Consider the following 22,480-nt stretch of genomic DNA (forward strand, 5'->3'; position numbering starts at 1 on the left):
GATGTCTGGAGCTGGGATTAAGCTGGAATATCGACTATACTTCTCCAGTGACCAGACACTATGTCGTGTTGAAGTAACTACAGATCAGCAGCTAACTAGCATGCTTCAGGTGCTGTGCTTTGGTTACCTACCTAGCTGGCTTACCTACTGTATAACTTACTACTTAGGTCAGGTCATGTTCACTGATTACCGAATTGGGAAAAAGTAGACTGGCTTGGCGGTGCTGGAAGATCACTAGCAAAGCAAACTACACCGTAGCAAAAGCTAACCACATTCCCTCTGAGAGTGCTCCGTACCTGTGAGATTGACCTCCAGAAGCAGCAGTAGCTCGACGGCTCCAGCTCTGTCGTGCAGTAAACCCTGGATCGCGCCCCAGTGGCTGGCACACTCTCCGCTCCACCGCTTCACCGCCAGATGCCATGCCTCGGTGTAGGTCACGATGCGGGCGCGCACGACGCAACAACACCTGAAATGTTGCTACTACAACTAACGGTGAAACCTTCTAGGTCAGAAATTTCGTTATTCAATTCAATGCTTAGATATGCTAATGTAACACATGGATATCAGTACAGAGGGACTCAATCCCTAGTAGATCTACGTATATGAGCGTACGGCGCCTCCCTGGCTGACTAGCCATTTAGCCGGTCACCTTGAAGATGGACTCGGCAAGGCGCTTGACGTTGCCCGAGGTGATACCAGCCACGGAGATACGGCCATCCTTGGTGGCATAGACGGAGTGCTCCTTAGCCAGAACATCCATCTGCTCGGGCTTGAGACCAGTGTAGGCGAACATGCCAATCTACTTCGATGTTAGCTGCCTTTCGACGTCCGCGGTATCCCAAGGGCGCTTACCTGGCTGGTGATGTGAGACCAGTCGTGCTTGCTGCCAAGCTCCTCCAGGTTCTTGCGGAGCAGGGCACGCATCTCAATGATACGGTCAGCCATACCCTTGACCTCACCCAGCCACTGCTGGTTCAGCTCGGGGTCGTTCATGATGGTGGAGGCGACACGAGCACCGTGGATGGGGGGGTTAGAGTAGAAAGGACGGATGAGGATCTTGATCTGAGACTCGACGCGCTTCTTCTCCTCGGCGGACTCGCAGACGAGGGAGAAAGCACCAACACGCTCACCGTAGAGACCCTACAAATGAAGAACGCATTAGCGATGAACAACCAGAAACAAAGCTTCTGAGCCTACCATGTTCTTGGCGAAGCTCTGGCACAGAGCGATGTTGTGGCCCTCCTTGACGAAGTGGCGGGGAGCGAAAGCATCCTGGTCAGCGTTTCCGCTGGCAAAGCCCTGGTAGGCCATGTCGAAGAAAGCAAAGTGACCCTTCTCCTTCATGACATCGCTGATCTTGCGCCACTGGTCCTGAGTGGGGTCGACACCAGTGGGGTTGTGGGCACAGGCGTGGAGGAGGATGATGCTGTTCTCGGGAGCAGCCTTGATGTCGGCGAGAAGACCCTCGAAGTCGAGACCGATGGTGTCCTTGTTGTAGTAGCGGTACTTGTCGACCTCGATGCCGGAGTCCTTGAACACGGCACCGTGGTTGGCCCAGCTGGGAGTGGGGAGGTATATCTTCTTCGCGTGGGGGTAGAAGCGCTGGAGGAAAGCACCACCGATTCTCAGGGCACCGGTACCCGAGATGGTCTGAGTGATGACAAGGCGGTCCTCCTTGAGCACGGCGGAGTCGGAGCCATAGGCGAGCTCAGCAGCAGCTTTGGTGAAGGAAGGGATACCAGTGATGCCGGCATATTCCTTGTCCTGACGCGAGGCAACGACCTTGTCCTCGGCGGCGCGGACCGAGGGAAGGACGTAAGGCTTGCCCTTGTCGTCACCTGTATTAACACCCCGGATTTAGCTACTAATGTCCAAGGAGCCCTATCTGAAGGGATGCAATGATGGTGGAATCACCAACGAGATCGGAATTGATGGGAATGCTTACGGTAAGCACCAACACCGAGGTTGATCTTCTCCTTGAAGCTGTCGGCCTTGAAGGCCTCAGTGATACCCAGAATAGCATCCTATGAACCCAATGCATCAGCGATGGCTACAGGAATAGCTCCTCATCATTGAATCACTTACAGGAGGACCCTGGGGAACCTTGGACCAGGCGGAGGCGTGTCTGGCACCGACGACAACGGTGCGCATGTTGGCGTCGCGCGCAACAGCCTGGCGACTGGCAACTCGGAGAGTGGACAACATTGTGCTATGTGATAAGGGAAACAAAGATGTTATCAACCGAGAGGAAGGGAAAAGGGCCCAGGAAACTTGGGGGAAAGAGGCGAAACAGAAGAAGAAGATCGGAGCACAGATGATGAGCTACCGGGGAATGGGAGGGTATGGGGAAAGGATAAATAAGAAGTAGGAAGTTTAAAGAATGGGCACAATGATGTGTTTTATTTTTGACTCATGGGAACTAACTAGGGAGTTTCCGGGGAGCAACGCGGGCGAGCTCGGATTGGCCCTGCCCTCCGCACCTCAGCCGGTTGGGGAAAAGCGCATGGCCGCAGCCATGTGTGTTACCTACTAATTACATAGTTAGTACTTCCTACCTACATCTGTTGTAGGTGATTATTTCCTTTGTGCTCATAGAGAATGCCAATTGAACCTATCCAGACCTAACCCCAATTGCATTTCATTGATCCCCTCATCCATTGTTGTTACCGTGGATGGTTCTGTGCGGAGCAAAGTGGACTACTGTACTTATTGTACGGATGCCGATGGTCAATCTGCAGCAGGTGCCGGGCCGGCCACTAACTAGCTTGGTCTACACACAACCAGTTTAGAGCATTAGATTAAAGTGTGAGATTCGGTGGTCGGCCTTTGCCATCCTAACTAACATCGCCCCATTGACCATCAATAATGATGATATGATGGTGGATTGACGCTGGCTTCCCCTCTTCCGTGACCCCGTCCCGCTTTTCGGTGAACTGTTTGAGAAAGAAATAGCGGCTCACTGCATGGTCTGAGGCCGTCGACTTGCTGGCTGGCCTTGGATCTTCCCCTCACGAGGAGTTGGGGTAAATTGACCCTCCATTATTAAGACTTGCGTGGTTCCAAGTGCATTATGTTGCTATCGAGGACAAAATAGAAGGGCAAAAGATCAATAGGCTCTAAGGGAATTAATTAGCTTTACACAGGCACGAGAGTAACTAATAATTCATTTTAGGTGGCGAGTTTTCTTCGGTGGGTGTACCACTCACTGAGTGGTCGCTGGCCGGTGTCGGCAAGAAAACAGCTTGATCCGTCGGTTAAATTCCCCCACACGCCAAGTCTGACATGTAATCACACCACGTACTGTAAGCCTTAAACTATGGTCCTGAATACCATCACGGCACTCACTTCTGACCGCGGTTGACAACTTGCATCGGATGAAGTCGGTTTCTGTAACTACTTGACTATGGTTCATTAAACAAATGCTTATTCCTCATAGCCCAGAACGAGCCAAACTATGCTATTTATATAGGTATAAAAGGATCTGTACATCTAGCATAAGGAGTGGCTGAGTGTTCAACCATAATGATCATCATATTAGCTCCAGTCGAAGGATTGGACAGAGCTACAGCAAAAGCAGCAGCCTCAAAGCATCTCGTAGCTTTAGCCAAGTCGTACACCGGCCTGGCGGTTCTTTCGAGCCGTTGCCCCCATGGCATTGTTCATACCTGTATGTTGACTGCTATCCAAGGCGCTCATGGCTTCGCGCTTCTTCTCTTCCTCAATCTTCTTCAGCCGTTTCTCTGTCTTCATCTTACCACTGCCCTTACCGTGGAACTGATGACTGAGATGCTTGAACGCTTCTTTCTGGTTCATCGCCCGGCCATGCTCGTCCACATACTTAAGCTGAACGTCGGGCTTGTACTCGCGGTTGAACACCTCGGCCATGTGGCGAGCATCCTGCTGATCACGCTGCTTGTTCTCCCAGCGAGCATACTCCTCTCGCTCGCGTGCAGACATGCGATCCAGCTTGCCCGATGCTCGATCGCGTTCACGCTGCTGGCGGGCTCGTTTCTCGGCTTCCGTCTCCATGCGCATCTTCTCCTGCAAAAACCGGGAACGGTCGCGTAGAAGCGAGTTGTGGTCCGCAGCGTCGGACGATTTAACCAAGCCACGTTGCTTGAGCATATTGAGTGTAGCACCCAAGCCCTGGTCCAAGGTTGCTTCCTCGTCCAACCCGGTGGTGCTGATCTGCTGCTGGGCCAGGGACTCTTCGCGCTTGATGCGTTCCTTGAGATCTTCCTCATCCTCAATATCATTATAAGTCCGAGACATATCCACATCGCCATCCTCTTCAGCCTCTTCCTTGATACTAGGGCCCTCGCTTTTAGCACGAGACTCTTCAGCCGGAGTGGTCGACTGCCTTTCATGACGTTCGGGAAGGGTCGGTTTCTGTAGGTTGGAGACGAATTCAGAGGTCTCATCAATCACGAGGCCGGGTTCTTCCTCATTCTCAGCGGGAGTTCCGGTTTCCATCGGTGTTTGTGAGCTCTCCTCCCGTAATTGCCGAGCGATATCCTCTGGGCGGGCTTTTTGCCGCTTCTTGAAGGCGGCGCGCCGTTGGCGGGTCAGGGAGGCTTGTAGGTCGTCATCATCGACGAACGAGACATTTTGGTCTTCCCACTTCCGTGGCACAGGGGCAGGAATCGTTTGTCCAGTAGTAGAGTCCACGTCCATCGCATTGTCGTCCGGCGTAGCTGTCGACTCGGGTGTCGGGAAAAGGTCGTCGTCGTCCAAAACAGCCCGCTGTTTGGTGGCCTTGGCTTTCTTCTTCTTCGGCTTCTTGATCTTGATCTCACTGATATCCATATAATCGGATGTAGGGGTTTCCATGTCAAGGTCCAAGCTGATGACATTATTGTTGAGCTTCTCGGACACCTCCTGTCGCTTCGCCTCCCGCTCTTCAGCGGTCGATCCCTTCGAGTCGAGCGTGAACCGCTTGCGCTTCTTGCCCTCAATCTCCTCATCGTACTGTGCCAGGATGCCGGTGTTCTCCGCCGTAGGATCGTACGCCGGCTTCCGCTTCTTCAACTCCATCCGCTCCGTGGCCTTCTCCCTCTCCCTCAGATCCAGGTTCTCTAGCTCATCGCCTTCCTCCTCGTTCTCGTCGATCGTCGTGTCCTTGAGCGTCAGGATGTGATCTTCGCCGCCCCCGAAGTCCTCGATCTCGTGTCCGACCTTGATCCCGGCAAGGTCGGCCGCCGAATACTCCGCCGCCCGTTCCCGCTCCTCGAGCTCTTCCGCCAGCCGACGCGCCCGCTCTTTCTCGATCTTCTTCTGACGCTTCTTGGTCTGCATCAGCCAGGTCTTGGTGTCTTCCGCCTCGGCCTCGCCGAGCGTGGCGCCCTCGAGCTTGGCGTTCCGTTGAGCCAGGTCCCGCGCCCGCTTAATGGCGGCGTTGCGTTCCTCCCGTTTGCGTTTCGCGTCGGCCTCATCTTGCAGTCGCTTCCAGTTGTCGGACGCCATCGCCTCCCGCAACTCGAGGGTGCTTCCGGGTTCTTCCCCTTCGTCCGCGGACGAGCCCGAGTCGTCGTCATGTTGAGCGCCGGGCACAGGAAGCGGCTTGAGGCCGAGCGCAGCTCGGACCTTGTTATGCTGCTCGATGGACACTGCGTCGGCCATCTTGAGGCGACTGGTAAATAACCGCTAGAACAAGAAGAGCGTGAGCGGACTATGCGTAAGTGAGACTCAAAGGTGAGGAGTAGGATGTAGGTGAGTGAGGAGGATAGAGATGAGTATGAGGTTGCTTTTTGGAATGGGAGTATTTCTTGAGATCACCGATCCATCGCAATCGCCGCCCATCCGGCAGGAAAGGGAAGGCGGCGAGCGGGCGACCAGTTACATAATCAGAGCCAGTCTCGGCAAGGTTTAGCGCCGACGGTTCTCTTAGCGCAGGCTTGGCGCGGTCAATAAAACCCACCCGCCAATTTTTGCCGTCGAATTTCTTCTTTTTCTCTCTTTAACACATCACGGATCTGTGTCTCAGCGATCCTGTTCACGAGGCTGAAGAGAGGCAGCTTGCTGTTTTTTTCTTCATCTCTTGTGTTTCGGTTGATTACTGGACAGTTCGACGACTTAAGGAGCCACCACTTTTTGTGTTGGTGGTCTTTGGCATCCGGTCGACAGATCTCAGATTAAAGGTCGGCACTGGGTGTTCGCTCTGGTCTTGAGCTCCCTTGTCTCCGGACTTGGTGAGCTCGGCTGGAGTCCCCGGTTTGCTGACGGCGTCATATTCCTACTCTCTTTACCGATTATGGCCGTCGGCCGATGAGGTTAGGGAATAACCATGACCAGCCAACATTCCTTATATATGCCACAGGATTTCTTATGTGAATTCCGCGCAATCGTAGTCTAGCTGTAAATGATCATGATTTTGACCGTGGCTCACCAGCCCTGTCCTGTCTATCTGGGATATATGCGCTATGCGCTATCTTGCAAGTGTGCTGCAAATTGTGCAGGTAGATCTTGCGGTCACAGTCTGTCGGCTTAGAAGCGCAAGACCGTTTCGCGACAAGAGATGGCTCCTACGCGCCTATACTGTTCCTCAACCTCAACAATAATGCTCACGACTTGAGGCCAGGCCAAACATAAGCAGCTCCCTGCAACGCCGTCCAGCCATCATATCACGCCCGCAAGGTTCCCTATATATTCCTCTGTAGTATTGTTTGTTCCATGGCTCTTCTCATAAATCCTCCCGCCGGACCCCGGAAGCGATGACGAACCCTCCCCAAGCAAGAAGTCTTCATCACAACAGCTTCAGATGACCCGTCACCCCATCCACAACGCTCTTGGGTCCCAGGACCCCCAACACCGTCCGGCTCCCACTGGCGATCTGCGTCCGCCCGGCATCCGTGATCACGCGCGCGCAGAGGCCCAGACTGATGGCCTGCGCATACAGCATCTCCATCTCCTCCTCGGACTTGACCTGCAGCGCGATCTTGGCCTGGCCCTGCGACTCCCAGCGACGGAGCAACGGCGAGTTGGGCGTGTGCGTCGTGAGGTACTTGTAGCACGCCAGGGTGGCGTGGGAGCATTGGGCGGCGATTTTGCCTGTGGATTCACACAAAAATCACACCGAATCAGTACGAGGTTCAAAAGTCTCTCCGTATCAAGATCAAGGATCACATCGGGTTCGAGGGCGTAAAGACAGCAGATAGAAAGATACGCAATCAAGCACAAGAAAAAAATTCAGCAGCCTTGTTTCCAGGGCATGGGAAGGGAAGGGAAGGAAGAAAAGGGTGCATAGTCAATTCATCATACCTTTGGTCATTCCCAAATCCGTCCTCACAACCAGCACCAACTTGACTTCCTCAGCAGTGTTGTCGAAACTCGCCAGCTCGGACCCATCGCCCTCGTCCTCGCTGTCCTCCTCCTCTTCTTCCTCTTCATCCTCAAACTCCTCGTCGGACGAGTCGCGGTGCACCTTCACATTGTAGCTGTTCGGCCACCCTTCTTTCTCTTTGTTGGAGAAGAGGCCGAGCGAGGAGCCTTGGCCGATGAAGTAGCCCGTGATGCCGGCGATGATGGCCGTGGCGACAACATAGGCTGTTGTCGAGGGGGCTGCGCGCTCGAGGTCGGCCATTGTTTGATTTTGTGATTGTCCGGTCGTAGTTTGGTGGTTGGTTTGATGTTCCTGCGATAGGCGGAGTGGTAACTTAGCTAGCTACCTTTTTTTTTATTAGGTGCGGCGGGTGACGTGAGGCGGGTCGCGCGCAGTTTGTAGTTACTTATGGTTCCCAACCACCATCAACCCGTAGTTTTTAGCGGGCTCAGAATTACGACATGGAGCAATATTCCTTAACATTATATTCCATATTCTTTGCCGAAATTTACAGTCATATCATCCAAGAGGGCCAGGTGAACATTTCTCTCTACTGAAAATAGGAACCTAAGCCAAAACTCGACATACTCCAATTGACTCGACCGGCGTACTGCTATTTCATTATATATACATCCCTATCCACGAAAAAATTCAAGTGCTACCATCGTTATCTCATGAACAGCGATGCCTAGTTGGGACGGGCAGCAGGTCCAGGGTTGACACGGCGGCCCCTGGTTGATGCATCAGTGACTGCTGCTACTATCACAATCAACACCGGGAGACTTACATGAAGGTTCGGCTGAAGAAGCTGATGAAGAGCATGAAGAGCCAGCTCGGGATAGAACCGAAACCCCACATGACATAGCCGAGAGGAAGGAGAAGCCCGTTCTTAGCGAAGAAACCGTCGGTAGGGTGCAGGAGACCCACGTAGGCCGGGGTCTGCTCGAAATGCTTCTCGGAATGGAGCTTGTAGATCGTCTCGGGGGTAACGGTGGTCGTGTTCAGGTGCGCGGTGTGAAGAGTAGTGGGAGCGCGTCCCTCACCCAGCTGGGCCTGGGGGACCTCGAAGTGCCAGACCGAGGGAGCGCTTGCGGACCAAGCAGCGCAGAGAACCTGGTTTGCCTCACAGTCCAACCGAGCAAGGTGAGGGGAGGTGGGATCGGCGGAGAACAGAAGAACGGATTCCTAATTAATGAACACGACATGTTTAGCGGCCATGAGCACGAGCCTCCGGGGGGCCCAATGTCCCCTCCCCCTTTAGTGTTCGAGGCGGTCTTACGTTGAATGACTTATCCGCTTGATCACAGCGCCCGAAGCAGGTCTTGTTACCACCGGTGACGAAGACGAACCAGTCCTGAGGATCAGAGGCTGGCTCCAGAATCGACTCCCAGTTGGTCAGGTTCAACTGCGTGACGGGCTTCGCCTGGATCTTCTTCTGCTCGACCACCTTCTGGACTTCCTCAACAGTGGCAGGCACAACCGGGGTGGCAGTTGGCAGATAAGCCTTGGCCTTGTCGAGCCAACCCTGGAAACGGTCCGCAAGGGGAACTTGTTCTTGTGCCAAAGCGAGCGCGGGGGCAAGGGCGAGGACCTGGATGAGACGCATGATGATGCTATAGAAGACGACGCGTGGTCAGTAAATTATCAGGGGAGGTGTATGGCGAGGAAGCTTGCTGCCTGCGACTGCCGTGGACGAGGGAGAGAGAATGAACGTACATGGTCTGAATTATCTAATGCAATGAACGCACCCTGAAAAGAAACTGGATGGGGGTTGAAAGACCAGATGGCGGACAGCAGGCAGCGGAGGGAAACAGGCAACCTGTGTTGACAACAACAACTTGACGAGGTGAGGTGAAACAGCCACGATGGACAGACTGGAGACTGACAGTACGTACTGTACTGTACCCAGTAAAGTCTCCGCGACAGGTGGCCTAACTCTATTTGGAGCTCCCGCGGCGGGAAGCGGGGATTTCGCTTCCTTGTCTTTCTGGAATCTCTTTTGCTTCTTCCCCTAATTAACTTAATGTATTTGATGATTGATCTCGATTGTCAACGGCTGGTTGCGAATCTCTGGTTGTCTATCTAATGAGAGACAAATGTGGCTTTGTTTAATACCAAACAATCAGCGGACGAGGGTACCTACAGCAACCCAACAATGACATATTGTATTTCAACAGAACAAAGAGATACAACCTATGACATTCAACTGTGCTGTTTCTCCCTAGGGCAATACGTACCACCTTTTAGGAGTAGTGCTCACACTATCCTGGGATGTACTGATGAGCTCAACTTGACATGCTCGATTAAGATAAGAAGCATAGAATGAGCTGGAATTGACCATCTCATCTGATGTGCTACAAGTAGTAGTTCTCGTGAATGGAGAGAGCCTTCGCTCTTTCCAGGACCATGCCTCGCCCGTTGCGCCTTCCGCGCTGATCGAAATGCGAGCAGCACCAAGGATTCAATATTTGACTCTGTAGCCTATCTTTTCAATCATCGCCAGTCATACTATACTACTAGGTATTCAATGATCTATCATCCGAGTATAGATATACTATCAAGTCCATACCGCACCGCTGTCAATCTTTCCGTGAACGCTTGTCAACCATGGCAGAAATTAGAAAGTGCTGTGCATGTTTTTTTCACAGAATTATTCTGGCATTTGCAGTGCTGGTCATGTTCTGTCAAGGCAACGTAGCTGTGGCAGGTGGTGATACTGAACTCGGTACGCAGGAGGTTCCATCAGAGTGGACATGTTAGCACCCAGAGGAATCTATCTAACCATTGTAGCAGTGACAACACTAGTCACCGAGTTTGCTTGCAGCCAAGAAACCCCCACGGCCGTCCAGAAACGATCCACTGCGGCTTCTCCCAATGACTTCCCTATCTGTACCGACCTGAATGGCCCATTTCGACCTTTCTGTCTTCCCAAGGATGGTACCGAAGTGACAGTTGATGCGACGTACTATGTGACTTGGAATGCCGACTTTTATCCTTTGAATGCCATTATCACCATCGAGCTGAGATATCTGAACTCCTCCGAGGGCGACTCGGCATACACATCCGAGAGGATTGACAACAGCTACGGCTATACCCATATCCACATGCGCGAAGATTGGCTTCAAGGGAAACAGCGGAATGCTTTGACACTCTATATCATTGAGCTAGATGCTGTGTCAGACAAGCGAGCCAGTGTTCGACAAGGACCGACCGTTTTCCTCCACATCCGACCCACGGAGCACCGCAAACCATCGCCCCAGCTGTCATTCAACAGACTCGCATTGTACATCGGGCTCCCCGTCAGCCTTGGGGTTGTAGTACTTGTGGTTGCCGGTCTGTATTTCGGGATGCGTGAGAGTAGACGGATAGACCTTGGGAATATCATCGGGTCTCGTGACAAAGGCTATGGGATCGCAAAGTCCAGGGAACAGCGCCTGGGTTCTAAGGCAGGCAATCGCGAGGAGTCGGAAGCGTCCTCGGGATTTGGACGATACACAGATGACATTGACACTAGCATGTCGCAAATACTCCAGCCTGAGCATCACGGTGATCTAGAACAGAGTGCGAGTTTCGCATTCAGGCGGGACTCGTCTAAGCTCAGGAGCTGGAGGGTCTGAGCCTTCCCTGTCCGAGGCGTACAACCTTATGGATCATTTGACAGCGAGCTGTGGGTCAATGTATGCAGGAAAGATCCCGTATCGCTGCGAGATTGACCTCGATAGCTTTGTGTCTGATGTGCGGTGCTAAGTCTAAAGGAGGTTGGATTGGTAGGATAAGACAAGTGGGGATTATATATAGTTATCAATGCTTCGGCGTCTCTTTTTCCACGCTTCACGCGTAAAGGGTGCGTGCAATTGAAAGTATACATCCAAGATAGCTAGCTGTTTACTCTATGCATCTATACGTAGCTGCGTAGTAGATACTCTGATCATTAGTAAAACTACAAGGTATGTACTGTACCTTGAAGTTGAGATATGACTCAAACGGAAGTTGCACTCCACAATCACAGGCTTTACTCCTTCCAGTCTAGCTCAAGCCACAGGACCTTCCAAGGCTTCCAACCTGAGGCCGCACAGGCCACCGGTACTGGAGAATGACTCGAGGATCCGCGGCCGCAAACCCCAACTGAAGGGGGGGCGGGAGACGGTTACCACGTAAGCACGCTGACCAACAGGAGGCCAGGAAATGAAAATCAGGAGCGATGCCGGAGGGACCGGCCTGGCAAGAATGAGTCAAGCGGAATGGCCACATGGCCATGTAGTTACTGTTGTCTACCGTACCTAACGGGCACATAACGTATGTCACTCAACGAAAGGCAGTGTCGGTTACCATGGCAAGGTATCAGTCTAGTCAAGTAATCATTCTGAGCACAGCCAATAGCATTGTGAATAGAAGTAATAGTTGAGAATTGATTATCAATCTTGCGTCGGTCGAGCCTGGCTGCCCGCCGCGGCCGACGCTAGTTATCAAGATGCGGCGCTATCTGGAGGTTAACCACCTGCCGATGTCGGTTGCAGCCCTCCCCAATTATGCAACCCAAATCCGGCCCTGACTGGCTCCGACTAATTAAGGGAAAACCAACCCTAGGGGCAAACCCTGACTACATGCAATGATAGGACGCATAAACGAAGATCTGCCTCAGCTAGGTTTTCCATACGAAAAGCTAGTATGGACAGCACAATCTCAGGTACTTACTGAGTAGAACTGGCTCTCTCCCCAGCGTGGCAAACAGCCGTGTAAACCTAAGTGACCTACACATACGTAAAGAGGTCCGCCTGGATAAGGAACCGGCCTTAATAACGATGATGACTACTGCATTAAGGCTAGACCCCATCGGAAACTGGAGACGATCCTCACGCTGAGCAATTGGGGTGGTCGGAGGCGCTGTGAACGGCCAGCCGGGGTCAGGGTTCTCCACAACCAGCCAGGAAGGAGATGGCAAAGAAATGGTCACCAAAGGTCTGAGGCGTACTTAGGTAGTTCCTAGTGCGAGTAAATTTTTCATCATTGCCGCAGCAGCAGGGGGGGGTTCCGCCCGAGAAGAAAGAGTCATACTTTGCCTGCGACCAGACCGCCCGCTTTTTTAAACCGACTTGTAGCCTATGACTCTTTTCTTTGATTCTCTTCTCCTACTAGATCTTCTTGCCATATAAACCCATCCCACCTTGACCTGAACCTTTACTGTTAGTATATTCCCATTGATCTCAATTCTTTTAAGCATTTGTCGTCGTCTGACCTTGCTTCTACCACTCGCAGCTTCTCGCTATCATATACTACAACCTACCCACTAAACCTACCCCGCCGTATCCTCTTTCACAATGTGCCCTGGTGCAGACCACGAGCCCAATGGGCAGGCCAACGGCGCTGCCCCCAATGCCAATGGTACGTTTGAATCGCATCATCTGTCTCCCTTCTCGTCAGTGGAATTCGGAAGTAACATATCATCATGAAGGTGACCACCCCGGTTTCACCGGCATTGAGACTCGCCAGAACCCCCACCCCTCCGCTTCCCGTAACCCCTACGGCCACAACGTCGGTGTTACCGACTTCCTGAGCAATGTCTCCCGCTTCAAGATCATTGAGAGTACTCTTCGTGAGGGAGAGCAATTCGCCAACGCTTTCTTCGACACCGAGAAGAAGATCGAAATCGCCAAGGCCTTGGACGACTTTGGTGTTGACTACGTGAGTCATCCTGGGTGGTGGACAGGGTCGAGCCGTCGTGGAGCTTGTGCACTGACCACTTCCCATAGATCGAGCTCACCAGCCCCTGCGCTTCCGAGCAGTCGAGAAAGGACTGTGAGGCCATCTGCAAGCTTGGCTTGAAGGCTAAGGTATGTTAGCCACGCCGTCCGCAGATTCAGGAATTCTCGTCCAGAGCTAATGAACCTTAAGATTCTCACTCACATCCGTTGCCACATGGACGATGCTAGAGTCGCCGTCGAGACCGGTGTTGATGGAGTGTAAGTTATTTCTAAGGCTTCTGCTTGCGCGACTATCTCCTAACGAGTCGATAGCGATGTCGTCATCGGAACCTCCTCCTACCTCCGTGAGCACTCTCACGGCAAGGACATGACCTACATCAAGAACACCGCCATCGAAGTTATCGAGTTTGTTAAGTCTAAGGGTATTGAGATCCGTTTCTCCAGTGAGGACTCCTTCCGTTCCGACCTGGTCGATCTCCTGTCCATCTACTCCGCCGTCGACAAGGTTGGTGTCCACCGTGTCGGTATCGCCGATACCGTCGGTTGCGCCTCCCCTCGCCAGGTTTACGAGCTCGTCCGTGTGTTGAGAGGTGTCGTGGGTTGCGATATTGAGACTCACTTCCACAACGACACCGGCTGCGCCATTGCCAACGCCTACTGTGCCCTGGAGGCTGGTGCTACTCACATTGATACCTCCGTTCTCGGTATCGGTGAGCGCAATGGTATCACCCCTCTTGGTGGTCTCATGGCCCGCATGATGGTTGCCGACCCCGAGTACGTCAAGAGCAAGTACAAGCTTGAGAAGCTGAAGGAAGTCGAGGACCTCGTCGCCGAGGCCGTCGAGGTCAACATTCCCTTCAACAACTACATTACTGGATTCTGCGCCTTCACCCACAAGGCCGGCATCCACGCTAAGGCCATCCTGAACAACCCTAGCACCTACGAGATTATCAACCCCGCCGATTTCGGCATGAGCAGATATGTCCACTTTGCCTCCCGTCTGACCGGCTGGAACGCCATCAAGTCGCGTGCCCAGCAACTCAACATCACGATGACGGATGCTCAGTACAAGGAGTGCACTGCCAAGATCAAGGCTCTTGCTGATATTCGTCCCATTGCTGTCGACGATGCTGACAGCATTATCCGCGCCTATTACCGCAACATCAAGTCGGGTGAGAACAAGCCCCTCCTTGACCTTACGGCCGACGAGCAGGCTCAATTCGCTGCCAAGGAGAAGGAGATTGCTGAGCAAATCACTGCTTAAGCCCCGTGGCTTGACCGCCTTTCGTCCAAGTTGCAAGCGCCGCCATTGAATCACATCAATGGGATTAGAGGGTCGCGTTTTTAGAGATTTTCCTTTTCTGTTCCTGTTCATGCTTGCAGCGAGTGGGTCTCTTTCCTGCGGGAAGATGTTTCCATTTTACTTTCATCCTCATGATTTCTACGTTTATGTGTCAAGGATCTTGATCTGGTTGTTATTTCTATGGGGGTTTTCAAAAAGTCTTCTTTGTCCCTGACTCAAAAAAGGAGATTCGGTGTTGGGGAAGAGATTTTGGGTCCTTTTTTTGGTTTTTGGACCGTGTATATACGCAGATATCGACGTTCAAACTGCATTCCACACAAGAGACTGACTGCTTGAGATAGACTATTCGGTAGTATTCGATGTTCATTCCTTGCTCTGAATCGAGTCGAGTCAAGTAAATTGTAAACGAGGAAAAAGCGGTGGTTTCCGTATGCGGAGTCTGGCATTGGCATGTGGCATGTGGAAATCGTTGAAGCCGAGGCAGCCTTCCGAGGGGCGGTCTTATCGCCGCCGGCTTCCATTTCCTGGACCATCCGACCGAACTAAACTGCAGTAACCGCCCGCGGCCCTTTCCTCTCTTTCCCCAGTCACCTTCGTCATCCTCTCGGAGGTCGTTCTCAATCGACTCGCCTCCCTCCCCCCATCTTCTTATTGACTGACCATTTATTCATAATGGCACCATCTGTTCTTCCTGTTGCCTTGCAGAACAAACTGCTTGGCTACAGCAGGGCTCCCAACTCGCAACTCGCAGCTCTGCAACTGGATGTGTAAGTTCATGAGGTCATCTGCACCGCATTGCCTTTCCCCGCGTGGCAGCGCGGACAGTCCCTAGCCCATGGGGCGACCATCAAGCTTGTCCTTGGTTCCGGTCTCACTAACAAACATCTCAATCATTCGTGTCTCAGTATTCGGAATATCGTTTTCATTCTATTCGTTCTCCGCTACGTTCGCAAGGCGTATCATTCACTCCGCGGCTACGGCCTCTTCGGCAGCATCCGCAATGTCTACTCCGCCGTCCGTCTCTTCTGCTACTCCGTGTTCTTGCGATTCCCCGGCGTTAAAGGCCAGGTTGACAAGCAAGTGTCCACAGCAATCGAGGGCTTAGAGTCGAAACTCGTCGCCAGCGGTCCTGGTGTTACCAGGTATCTGACTCTACCCAAGGAAGGATGGTCGGCCGAGCAAATTCGCGCCGAATTGAATAACTTGGCGAATATGGAACATACACGCTGGGAGGATGGTCGCGTCAGCGGTGCTGTGTACCATGGAGGGCAGGATCTCCTCAAGCTACAAGCGGAAGCCTTCGGCCAGTTCGGTGTCGCGAACCCCATTCACCCAGATGTGTTCCCTGGTGTTCGGAAGATGGAAGCTGAAGTTGTCGCTATGGTACGTAACTCTCTCCTTTGACTTGTGTGGGATTGTCAGCTCACGTATGTCATCCAGGTCCTCGAGCTGTTCAATGCCCCCTCCGATGGCGCGGGTGTCACGACCAGCGGCGGAACAGAATCCATCATCATGGCTTGCCTTGCTGCACGGCAGAAAGCATATACCGAACGGGGTGTCACCGAGCCTGAAATGTGAGTAGAAGCGCTTCGCAAATCATGTGTGCCCGTCGACTTGCTGATACCCTCTGAAGGATCATTCCCGATACCGCCCACGCTGCCTTTATCAAGGCTTGCAACTACTTCAAGATTAAGCTTCACCGCGTTGCTTGCCCGGCCCCGGACTATAAGGTCCATATTCCATCAGTTCGGCGGTTGATCAACTCCAACACTGTTCTTATTGTCGGATCTGCGCCGAATTTTCCTCATGGTATTGTTGACGACATTCCCGCTCTGTCTCGACTGGCAACCTCGTACAAGATTCCCCTACATGTCGACTGTTGCCTGGGCTCCTTTGTTATCGCGTTTCTCAAGAAAGCGGGCTTTGCCTCTCCGTATGAGGAAGAGGGCGGCTTTGATTTCCGTTTACCCGGTGTGACCAGCATTAGCGTGGACACTCACAAGTATGGCTTCGCGCCAAAGGGCAACTCTGTGCTTCTGTACCGCAACAAGGTATACCGCAGCTATCAGTACTTCATTTACCCTGACTGGTCTGGAGGCGTTTATGCGTCTCCATCCGTCGCCGGCTCGCGGCCCGGTGCGCTGATCGCAGGCTGCTGGGCTAGTCTGATGAATGTGGGTGAATCTGGTTACATCAAGAGCTGCCACGAAATTGTTAGCGCAGCGAAGAAATTCGAGTCGTCAATCAAGGAGCACTCAATCTTGTCGAAGAACCTGGAGATCGTCGGAAAGCCCATGGTCAGCGTCGTTGCCTTCGAAAGCAAGAATGACGCCGTTGATATTTACGATATTGCTGATGATTTATCCGCAAAGGGCTGGCACCTGAACGCTCTTCAAACACCTCCTGCTATCCACGTGGCTTTCACTGTTCCCACAGCTTCGGCAGTGGATGCGCTTACCAATGATTTGGTCGAGGTTGTTGAGAAGGAGCTGGAGAAGGCCGAGGAGAGGAAGCGGCAGGGCAAGTCGTATATTGTCAAACGTGGAGACACCGCAGCTCTCTATGGTGTGGCTGGTAGCATGCCGGACAAAAGCATCGTCAGCCGCCTGGCAGAGGGATTCCTCGACACTCTGTATAAAGCATAGACAGGTCTGTGACCTAAAATAATTGGCATTGTCTATATAGTCTTGGAAACGCGAGAGGCACCTCGCGCACGAACTCTTCGAATGGGGTCGTCTCCTTGTGCAAATAGTTGATTTGCGGTTTGTCGGTGTCATGAGCGGCTTTTGCATGATTTTTATTCTTCCAACAATCGAGTATTATTGTTATCATGAGAAATCCACGCAGTATTGGTATCAGGCATGTTTGATTCACATGAACAGAGCCATTCTGTAGAACATGGCAGCAAAAGAGATACTATAGTACAAATGACCGGGCCGATGGAGGATGCAGAAAATCGACCTGCTAGAGCCACACACACACATTTTGGCCGGTGGAGTAGCCAAACCCGGAAATGAACCGCTTCATGCAAGAAGGACCCAGCAAGGTCCGGACTCGAGAGTACTCCTTCGAGCCCTCCTCGGAAGAAATCTCCAATCCGACGCATGACAAGCCCGATCAGAGGCGCAAGGCGTCACCGTTGCAAGCCATTGCTGGGATATGCAATTGTTATAACCGATTCCTTCCCCATTTCGACTCCCAAAATCACATAACCAGAAAGCCCGATCAACCCCCTTCTTCCCTTCCCCAGACGAACAGCCCTCGAAACAGAGAAAGGATTTGTGGTGGTCAAGCGTAGATTGGACACGACATAAGAATTAGAAAAAAAAAGCCGCGAAAACGAGAAGCAAGCAGCAGAAAACGGGGCTAGACAGAACCAAAGGAAGAGAAAAAAAGTTGAAGTTTCAGAAAAGAAAGAGGACAGCTTTTTCAAGCCGTTCTGTTCTCCTTGTATTCCGCCCCGGAGTACTTCTCGACGTAGTAGCCCGGGTCGGGCTTGCGCTCCAGGCGCACCTCCTGCTTCGTTAACCGCTTGTCCACCTCGCGGACCTCGACTAGCTCCTTGACCTTCATGATCTGGCCGGCGACGGAGGGCGAGACGGCGTGGAAGACGGTGGCCATGCGCTTCTTGAGGCCGAGGGCCTTAAGGACGTCGGTGGTGCGGCGCGGGAGACCGATGGCGGAGCGGACCAGGGTGATGCGGAAATAGCTCATTGTGAGTTTTGTGGATTTGTTGTGGTGGAGGGGGTTTCTTGTAATGTGTTGGACAGCTCGAGAGGGTTGATTTATACGAGCGTAGATGGTTCTCGGGGGTTGCGGAGTTTTGTTGGATTGGTTATCGAATTTTTGGAGGGGAGGGTGGATGGAAGGTGGAGGAGGGTTTTGAGTGACGCGACTGCACGATTAGATGCGGTGCGAATGTTTCGGAGTTTGAGGTTGGATTTTGTGTGTTTCTGTTCCAATTGCTCGATCGTAGCAAGTTATCGCGTGTCTGGAAAGAATACTGTTGCTGCTACTGCTGCTGCTGCGCTGCGCTCCAGCGCGATCGCTCCGGCCGCAAAATTCCCGATCTTCCGTCGGTCTGCCAGGCGGGAAGTCACGTGATGCGGGCTTTCTGCCGGGGGGTTCGAGTGGCTTGCGTCGGTCGGCGGGCGGGAATTACGGGGGAGGAGGATTAAGGTGAGACTACTGAGTTACTCCGTGCTATCGAATAGCTTTGCAAGAACAACGAGAGGGATTTTCCAGCTGTGTGGTAAGACTTGAGGATGAGCCATTGGTTAGTGTTACTCCTACAGTCTGTTTGAAAAGGGAGGGTTTTGATACTGATACTTGCATCATCCCATCTCATAGATTCCCTATAATTAAAGCGCTGCGCGTGTCAAGAGGGGCTTCCTCGTTCATTCTATACAAGTCGCCTGTCGCTCTGATCTCACCTTGCGACCGTGCAGCCTTGCGGGTGCACTGAACTCCTACTCATGAGATACGACATATAAGACAGAGATACTTGATCTGAACCTTTATTCGACGTCGATATAATCTGCCTTCTCCTTCCAGCAAACCCCCCGTACCTCTCGGAGCTTGAGCCAGCTTCCCGATCGCGACCCGTTTGGTGATACACCTTCACACGGGCGTCTAAATATACATCGCCTCCATTGAAAACGACAGAATCCTGACCGCAATGGCGCGAGGCGAAGACAACAATGGCACGGTGGCCATGCCCCGACTGGAAGATATCCTCCGGTACCCGGAGGACCTGGACAAGATCGTCGCCCTGAAGGCCGAGTACTCGCGGAAGAAAGGCGCCGTCGACGCGCAGCTGCGCGAGGGGCTTCGGGACCAGCTGGAGTCCGTCCAGCGCAGCATCAACGCGCTCACCGAGGGCCAGCGGCAGGTGTCCAAGACCAAGGACGAGCTGCAGGGCATCGACAAGCTGTGCGCCGAGTCCCAGAACAGCGTGGAGGACTTCTCGCAGATCGACAAGTTGGCCAAGGTGCAGCGGAACTTCGAGGCGACGCTCACAATGAAGAAAGGGCTGGAGATGTTCAGCGAGAACCTGGCGGTGGTCGAGGATCTCCTGCGGGAGGACGACGACGACCTGGAGAACCAACCGAACCTGCTGAAGGCCCACATGCAGATTTCCCGGCTGCGCGACTTTCGGGACGAGGCGATGGATCAGATCCGCAAGGCGCAGGACTCGAGCAGCGAGCAGACGCTGGGGGACTTTTTCCAGGGCCTGGATTCCGTCATCGACTGGTTCGATGATCATCTGGGCACGGCCTGCATGAACCTCATCCCGCTGGTGCAGTCGGACAACCCGGGCATGGTCGTTCGGCTGGCGGTGGTGGTGATGAACGAAGAGAAAAACGACGAGACGGTGCGTGCGCTGCAAGAGGCTCAGAAGGACCACCAGGACCTGGCCGATCGGTTCAAATCGATGAACGTGGGGCCCAAGACCGTGCGGGGTTACAAGGAGAAGTTCCTGAAGGCAATTGAGTTCTATGCCCAGAACCAGTTCGAAGAGGCCAAGGAGGAGTTCCTGGCCAACCCCGACAATCTGGACAAGAGCCTCCGGTGGTTCTTCAACGATCTTTACACGGTTCAGCAAGGCATGCAGCCGCTGATGCCGAAGAAGTGGAAGATCTACAAAACGTACACGAACACGTATCATTGCATGATCCATGATCTCTTCATCGGGATGATCAACGACCCGGAGCTGCCGGCCGACAACCTGCTCGCGATCATTCACTGGACGGAGAAGTACTACAAGAAGATGGCCAAGCTGGGCTGGCAACCGGCCGACCTCCAACCCAACCTGCTCGACGACCGCGAGCCCGAGCTGATCCGGCAGTGGCAGAACATCATCATCCGCGCCGTGGAGGACTGGACGCAACGGATCGCCGAAACGGAGAAGAAGAATCTCGTGGAGCGGATCCCAGACTCGCTGGACACCAATCCGGAAGGCTGCTTCCGGACCAAGACGCTGCCCGACATGTGGCGGATGCTGCACGAGCAGATCATGGCGTCGGGGGCCTCGTCGCGGACGGACGTCGTGGAGGGCATCATCGACGCCATGTTCGCGGTGCTGAAGAGCCGGCAGACGGCGTGGCAGGCGCTCGTGGACGAGGAGTGCGCTAAGTACAAGGCGCCCGGCGGGGACCAGCTCGAGGGGCTGCAGCTGCTGCAGGACTGGCTGATCGCGATCGCGAACGACCAGATCGCGTGCATCGACGACAACGAGGAGACGGGCCAGCTGGGCTACCTGACGCGGTTCAAGCGGGACTTCGAGACGATCGTGGACCCCAAGTACATGGCGGGGCGAGCGCTGCCGGAGCTGGAGGCGCTGCGCGACGGCTACGTCGACCTCAGCACCCACTGCCTCAACCAGTTCGTCGAGCTCATCTTCGCCGTCGACTTCCGCACCACCATCCCGGACTTCTTCACCCCGAAGTGGTACGGCGACTTCGCCGTCAAGCGCATCACCTCCACCTTCGAGGACTACATGGCCGACTACACTCCCGTGCTCCACCCCTCCCTGATCGACATCCTCGTCGAGGAGCTCTCCGACGAGCTCCTCGTCCGCTACCTCGCCTCCGTCCGCAACCGCGGCGTCAAGTTCCGCCGCCACGCCGATCCTTACACCGACAAGTTCAAGGACGACGTCCTCACCGTCTTCGCCTTCTTCCAGAACTACCCGGACTCCTTCGCCGGCACCATCAAGCAGAGGTGGCGCCTCGTCGACTGGCTCGTCCGCCTGCTCGAGGCCGACAAGGGCCCCGCCCTCGTCGCCGTCTACGAGAGCTTCAAGACCGAGTACTGGGACCTGCAGCTCTCCTGGGTCGAGGCCGTCGTGCGCACCCGCGACGATTTCGAGCGCAGCATGGTCAGCGCCATCAAGGCCAAGGCGGCGGAATTGTCGGTTGAACGGGGCATGGAGACGCTCATGAGCAAGGTCCGGTGATTTTTTATTATGGCATTTTCTTTTGTTGTCGGCTTGCTCTCCCGGCCTTGGACAGAAAAGGGAGCCAGCCGGCTGGCAATGTTCGGCGGCATTTTCTGGTTGTCTGTTTCCAGCGTGGCGTTTTAGGTGTCCCGCCCGGAGAAGATGGTTTTGGGTAATTGTTGAATGCTTATAAACCGCATTTATATAACTACAGAGGAAAAAGCAGGCTGCGTTCCCTCTTAGATCAAACAAAGAGCATTGGTCAGATTTTGCTTCTGTATAATCAGTTGTAGAAGGCCGGCCAGCAACTAGAGCTGCTGAGTAAGGTATGTATGTCCTCTTAGATGAACCTCTAGAATCTACATGTACAAACACCCGTACGCATGAACCCCCCCAACATTTCCAAGTAAAGCTTTTCCTTTCCCGGTCACATTTTCTCTTGTATTATCATAGCAAGCTTCTTTGCGCGATAACCTTGAGCATCATTTTCCGCGCTCTCCCAACCGGGGTGGACTGATCACACCGGTCGTAAAACCCACCTGGGCTGAGCTGGAGGGATTCTAGACGCACATTCTTGGCCCAGACGAAGGAATTGAGCTTGGCGGGAGGACTAGACGTCCCCTGGGCACTTGCCGTGGGGTCCTCCGAGGGGTTCTTCGGCGATTCTTCCGTATGCCAACCCTCGTAGCCATCTTCTCCCTCCTCCTCCATAGAACACTCATGGAAGACATCCGATTCCCATCGGAACTGCTCGTCCATGGTCAGCTCGCAGTGCGGCATCGTCTTCTCTTCGTCGAGATAATAGTCCCGAAAATGGTCGATGAGACCCCGTACGTCCACCGAGTGTTGTAGGATATTATCACCCACCCGGAAACTTGTGCTTGCCACGGTCGTATGAATCTGGTGGATTTTCCATCCTCTCTTGTAGCTGGGCGAGGGCGGGGGCGGGGGCGCGTTGCTTGGGTTGGAAAGCCGGGGGGCGTCAGTGTCATGCTTCGGCTCCGGAGCCGGCTCGGGGTCGTGCTTGGGTTCTGGCGCAGGCGCCGGGGCTTCATGCTTGGGCTCCGGGGCTGGCTCAGGGGCTGGCTCAGGTGCAGGCGCCGGAGCCTCGTGCTTCGGTTCCGGAGCAGGCGCAGGAGTGTCATGCTTCGGCTCCGGAGCCGGCTCGGGGTCGTGCTTGGGTTCTGGCGCAGGCGCCGGGGCTTCATGCTTGGGCT

At 53.7% G+C, this 22,480-nt stretch overlaps 8 protein-coding genes across 8 annotated transcripts; 4 read left to right on the top strand and 4 right to left on the bottom strand.

The window, feature by feature from the left end:
• Window positions 1-503: 503 nt before the first annotated feature.
• BO95DRAFT_437800 (putative aspartate aminotransferase) lies at window positions 504-2,359 on the bottom strand. The gene is made up of 5 exons (XM_025585360.1): window positions 2,086-2,359; window positions 1,946-2,024; window positions 1,198-1,838; window positions 853-1,140; window positions 504-799 (listed from the first exon to the last, which is right to left on the bottom strand). Exons 1-5 carry the CDS (start codon window positions 2,203-2,205, stop codon window positions 638-640), a joined length of 1,290 nt encoding a protein of 429 aa, XP_025448142.1. The 5' UTR covers window positions 2,206-2,359; the 3' UTR covers window positions 504-637.
• Window positions 2,360-3,438: 1,079 nt separating this feature from the next.
• Window positions 3,439-5,748, bottom strand: BO95DRAFT_437802 (U4/U6-U5 snRNP complex subunit SNU66). Its single transcript, XM_025585361.1, has one exon. The coding sequence runs from the start codon at window positions 5,617-5,619 to the stop codon at window positions 3,601-3,603; it is 2,019 nt and encodes a 672-aa protein (XP_025448143.1). The 5' UTR covers window positions 5,620-5,748; the 3' UTR covers window positions 3,439-3,600.
• A 994-nt stretch (window positions 5,749-6,742) lies between these two features.
• On the bottom strand, window positions 6,743-8,924 carry BO95DRAFT_448869 (aminoacyl-tRNA hydrolase PTH2; the record flags this gene model as incomplete). Its single annotated transcript, XM_025587907.1, has 5 exons — window positions 6,743-7,047; window positions 7,258-7,557; window positions 7,930-7,931; window positions 8,106-8,503; window positions 8,598-8,924. The coding sequence occupies 5 exons, from the start codon at window positions 8,922-8,924 to the stop codon at window positions 6,743-6,745; spliced, it is 1,332 nt and encodes a 443-aa protein (XP_025448144.1).
• Window positions 8,925-9,842: 918 nt separating this feature from the next.
• Window positions 9,843-11,235, top strand: BO95DRAFT_437806 (DUF4448 domain-containing protein). The gene has a single exon (XM_025585362.1). The coding sequence runs from the start codon at window positions 10,072-10,074 to the stop codon at window positions 10,933-10,935; it is 864 nt and encodes a 287-aa protein (XP_025448145.1). The 5' UTR covers window positions 9,843-10,071; the 3' UTR covers window positions 10,936-11,235.
• A 1,189-nt stretch (window positions 11,236-12,424) lies between these two features.
• hcsA (homocitrate synthase) lies at window positions 12,425-14,666 on the top strand. Its single transcript, XM_025585363.1, has 6 exons — window positions 12,425-12,501; window positions 12,575-12,700; window positions 12,771-13,000; window positions 13,069-13,149; window positions 13,211-13,278; window positions 13,333-14,666. The coding sequence occupies exons 2-6, from the start codon at window positions 12,637-12,639 to the stop codon at window positions 14,282-14,284; spliced, it is 1,395 nt and encodes a 464-aa protein (XP_025448146.1). The 5' UTR covers window positions 12,425-12,501; window positions 12,575-12,636; the 3' UTR covers window positions 14,285-14,666.
• Window positions 14,667-14,889: 223 nt separating this feature from the next.
• Window positions 14,890-17,186, top strand: BO95DRAFT_437808 (sphinganine-1-phosphate aldolase DPL1). The gene is made up of 4 exons (XM_025585364.1): window positions 14,890-15,090; window positions 15,229-15,706; window positions 15,764-15,897; window positions 15,957-17,186. The coding sequence occupies exons 1-4, from the start codon at window positions 14,996-14,998 to the stop codon at window positions 16,966-16,968; spliced, it is 1,719 nt and encodes a 572-aa protein (XP_025448147.1). The 5' UTR covers window positions 14,890-14,995; the 3' UTR covers window positions 16,969-17,186.
• A 566-nt stretch (window positions 17,187-17,752) lies between these two features.
• Window positions 17,753-18,037, bottom strand: BO95DRAFT_349929 (mitochondrial 54S ribosomal protein uL30m; the record flags this gene model as incomplete). Its single annotated transcript, XM_025582018.1, has 1 exon — window positions 17,753-18,037. One exon carries the CDS (start codon window positions 18,035-18,037, stop codon window positions 17,753-17,755), a length of 285 nt encoding a protein of 94 aa, XP_025448148.1.
• Window positions 18,038-18,511: 474 nt separating this feature from the next.
• Window positions 18,512-21,525, top strand: BO95DRAFT_437810 (SNARE-binding exocyst subunit SEC6). Its single transcript, XM_025585365.1, has 2 exons — window positions 18,512-18,599; window positions 18,674-21,525. Exon 2 carries the CDS (start codon window positions 19,002-19,004, stop codon window positions 21,279-21,281), a length of 2,280 nt encoding a protein of 759 aa, XP_025448149.1. The 5' UTR covers window positions 18,512-18,599; window positions 18,674-19,001; the 3' UTR covers window positions 21,282-21,525.
• The last annotated feature ends 955 nt before the right edge of the window (window positions 21,526-22,480 follow it).

The sequence above is a fragment of the Aspergillus brunneoviolaceus genome (assembly GCF_003184695.1).
Source record: "Aspergillus brunneoviolaceus CBS 621.78 unplaced genomic scaffold BO95scaffold_1, whole genome shotgun sequence".
Classification (NCBI taxonomy): Eukaryota; Fungi; Ascomycota; class Eurotiomycetes; order Eurotiales; family Aspergillaceae; genus Aspergillus; species Aspergillus brunneoviolaceus.

Excerpts from the sequence above, each read along its gene's own strand:
- BO95DRAFT_437806 (XM_025585362.1), top strand. The coding sequence starts at position 10,072 with ATGTTAGCACCCAGAGGAATCTATCTAACCATTGTAGCAGTGACAACA.
- BO95DRAFT_437800 (XM_025585360.1), bottom strand. The coding sequence starts at position 2,205 with ATGTTGTCCACTCTCCGAGTTGCCAGTCGCCAGGCTGTTGCGCGCGAC. Across the intron at positions 1,839-1,945 it reads CCTCGGTGTTGGTGCTTACC|GTGACGACAAGGGCAAGCCT; the intron begins GTAAGCATTCCC and ends GTGTTAATACAG. Across the intron at positions 1,141-1,197 it reads AGAGCTTCGCCAAGAACATG|GGTCTCTACGGTGAGCGTGT; the intron begins GTAGGCTCAGAA and ends CTTCATTTGTAG.
- BO95DRAFT_437802 (XM_025585361.1), bottom strand. The coding sequence starts at position 5,619 with ATGGCCGACGCAGTGTCCATCGAGCAGCATAACAAGGTCCGAGCTGCG.
- BO95DRAFT_437808 (XM_025585364.1), top strand. The coding sequence starts at position 14,996 with ATGGCACCATCTGTTCTTCCTGTTGCCTTGCAGAACAAACTGCTTGGC. Across the intron at positions 15,091-15,228 it reads GCAGCTCTGCAACTGGATGT|TATTCGGAATATCGTTTTCA; the intron begins GTAAGTTCATGA and ends TTCGTGTCTCAG. Across the intron at positions 15,898-15,956 it reads GGTGTCACCGAGCCTGAAAT|GATCATTCCCGATACCGCCC; the intron begins GTGAGTAGAAGC and ends TACCCTCTGAAG.
- BO95DRAFT_437810 (XM_025585365.1), top strand. The coding sequence starts at position 19,002 with ATGGCGCGAGGCGAAGACAACAATGGCACGGTGGCCATGCCCCGACTG.
- hcsA (XM_025585363.1), top strand. The coding sequence starts at position 12,637 with ATGTGCCCTGGTGCAGACCACGAGCCCAATGGGCAGGCCAACGGCGCT. Across the intron at positions 12,701-12,770 it reads CGCTGCCCCCAATGCCAATG|GTGACCACCCCGGTTTCACC; the intron begins GTACGTTTGAAT and ends ATCATCATGAAG. Across the intron at positions 13,279-13,332 it reads GAGACCGGTGTTGATGGAGT|CGATGTCGTCATCGGAACCT; the intron begins GTAAGTTATTTC and ends ACGAGTCGATAG.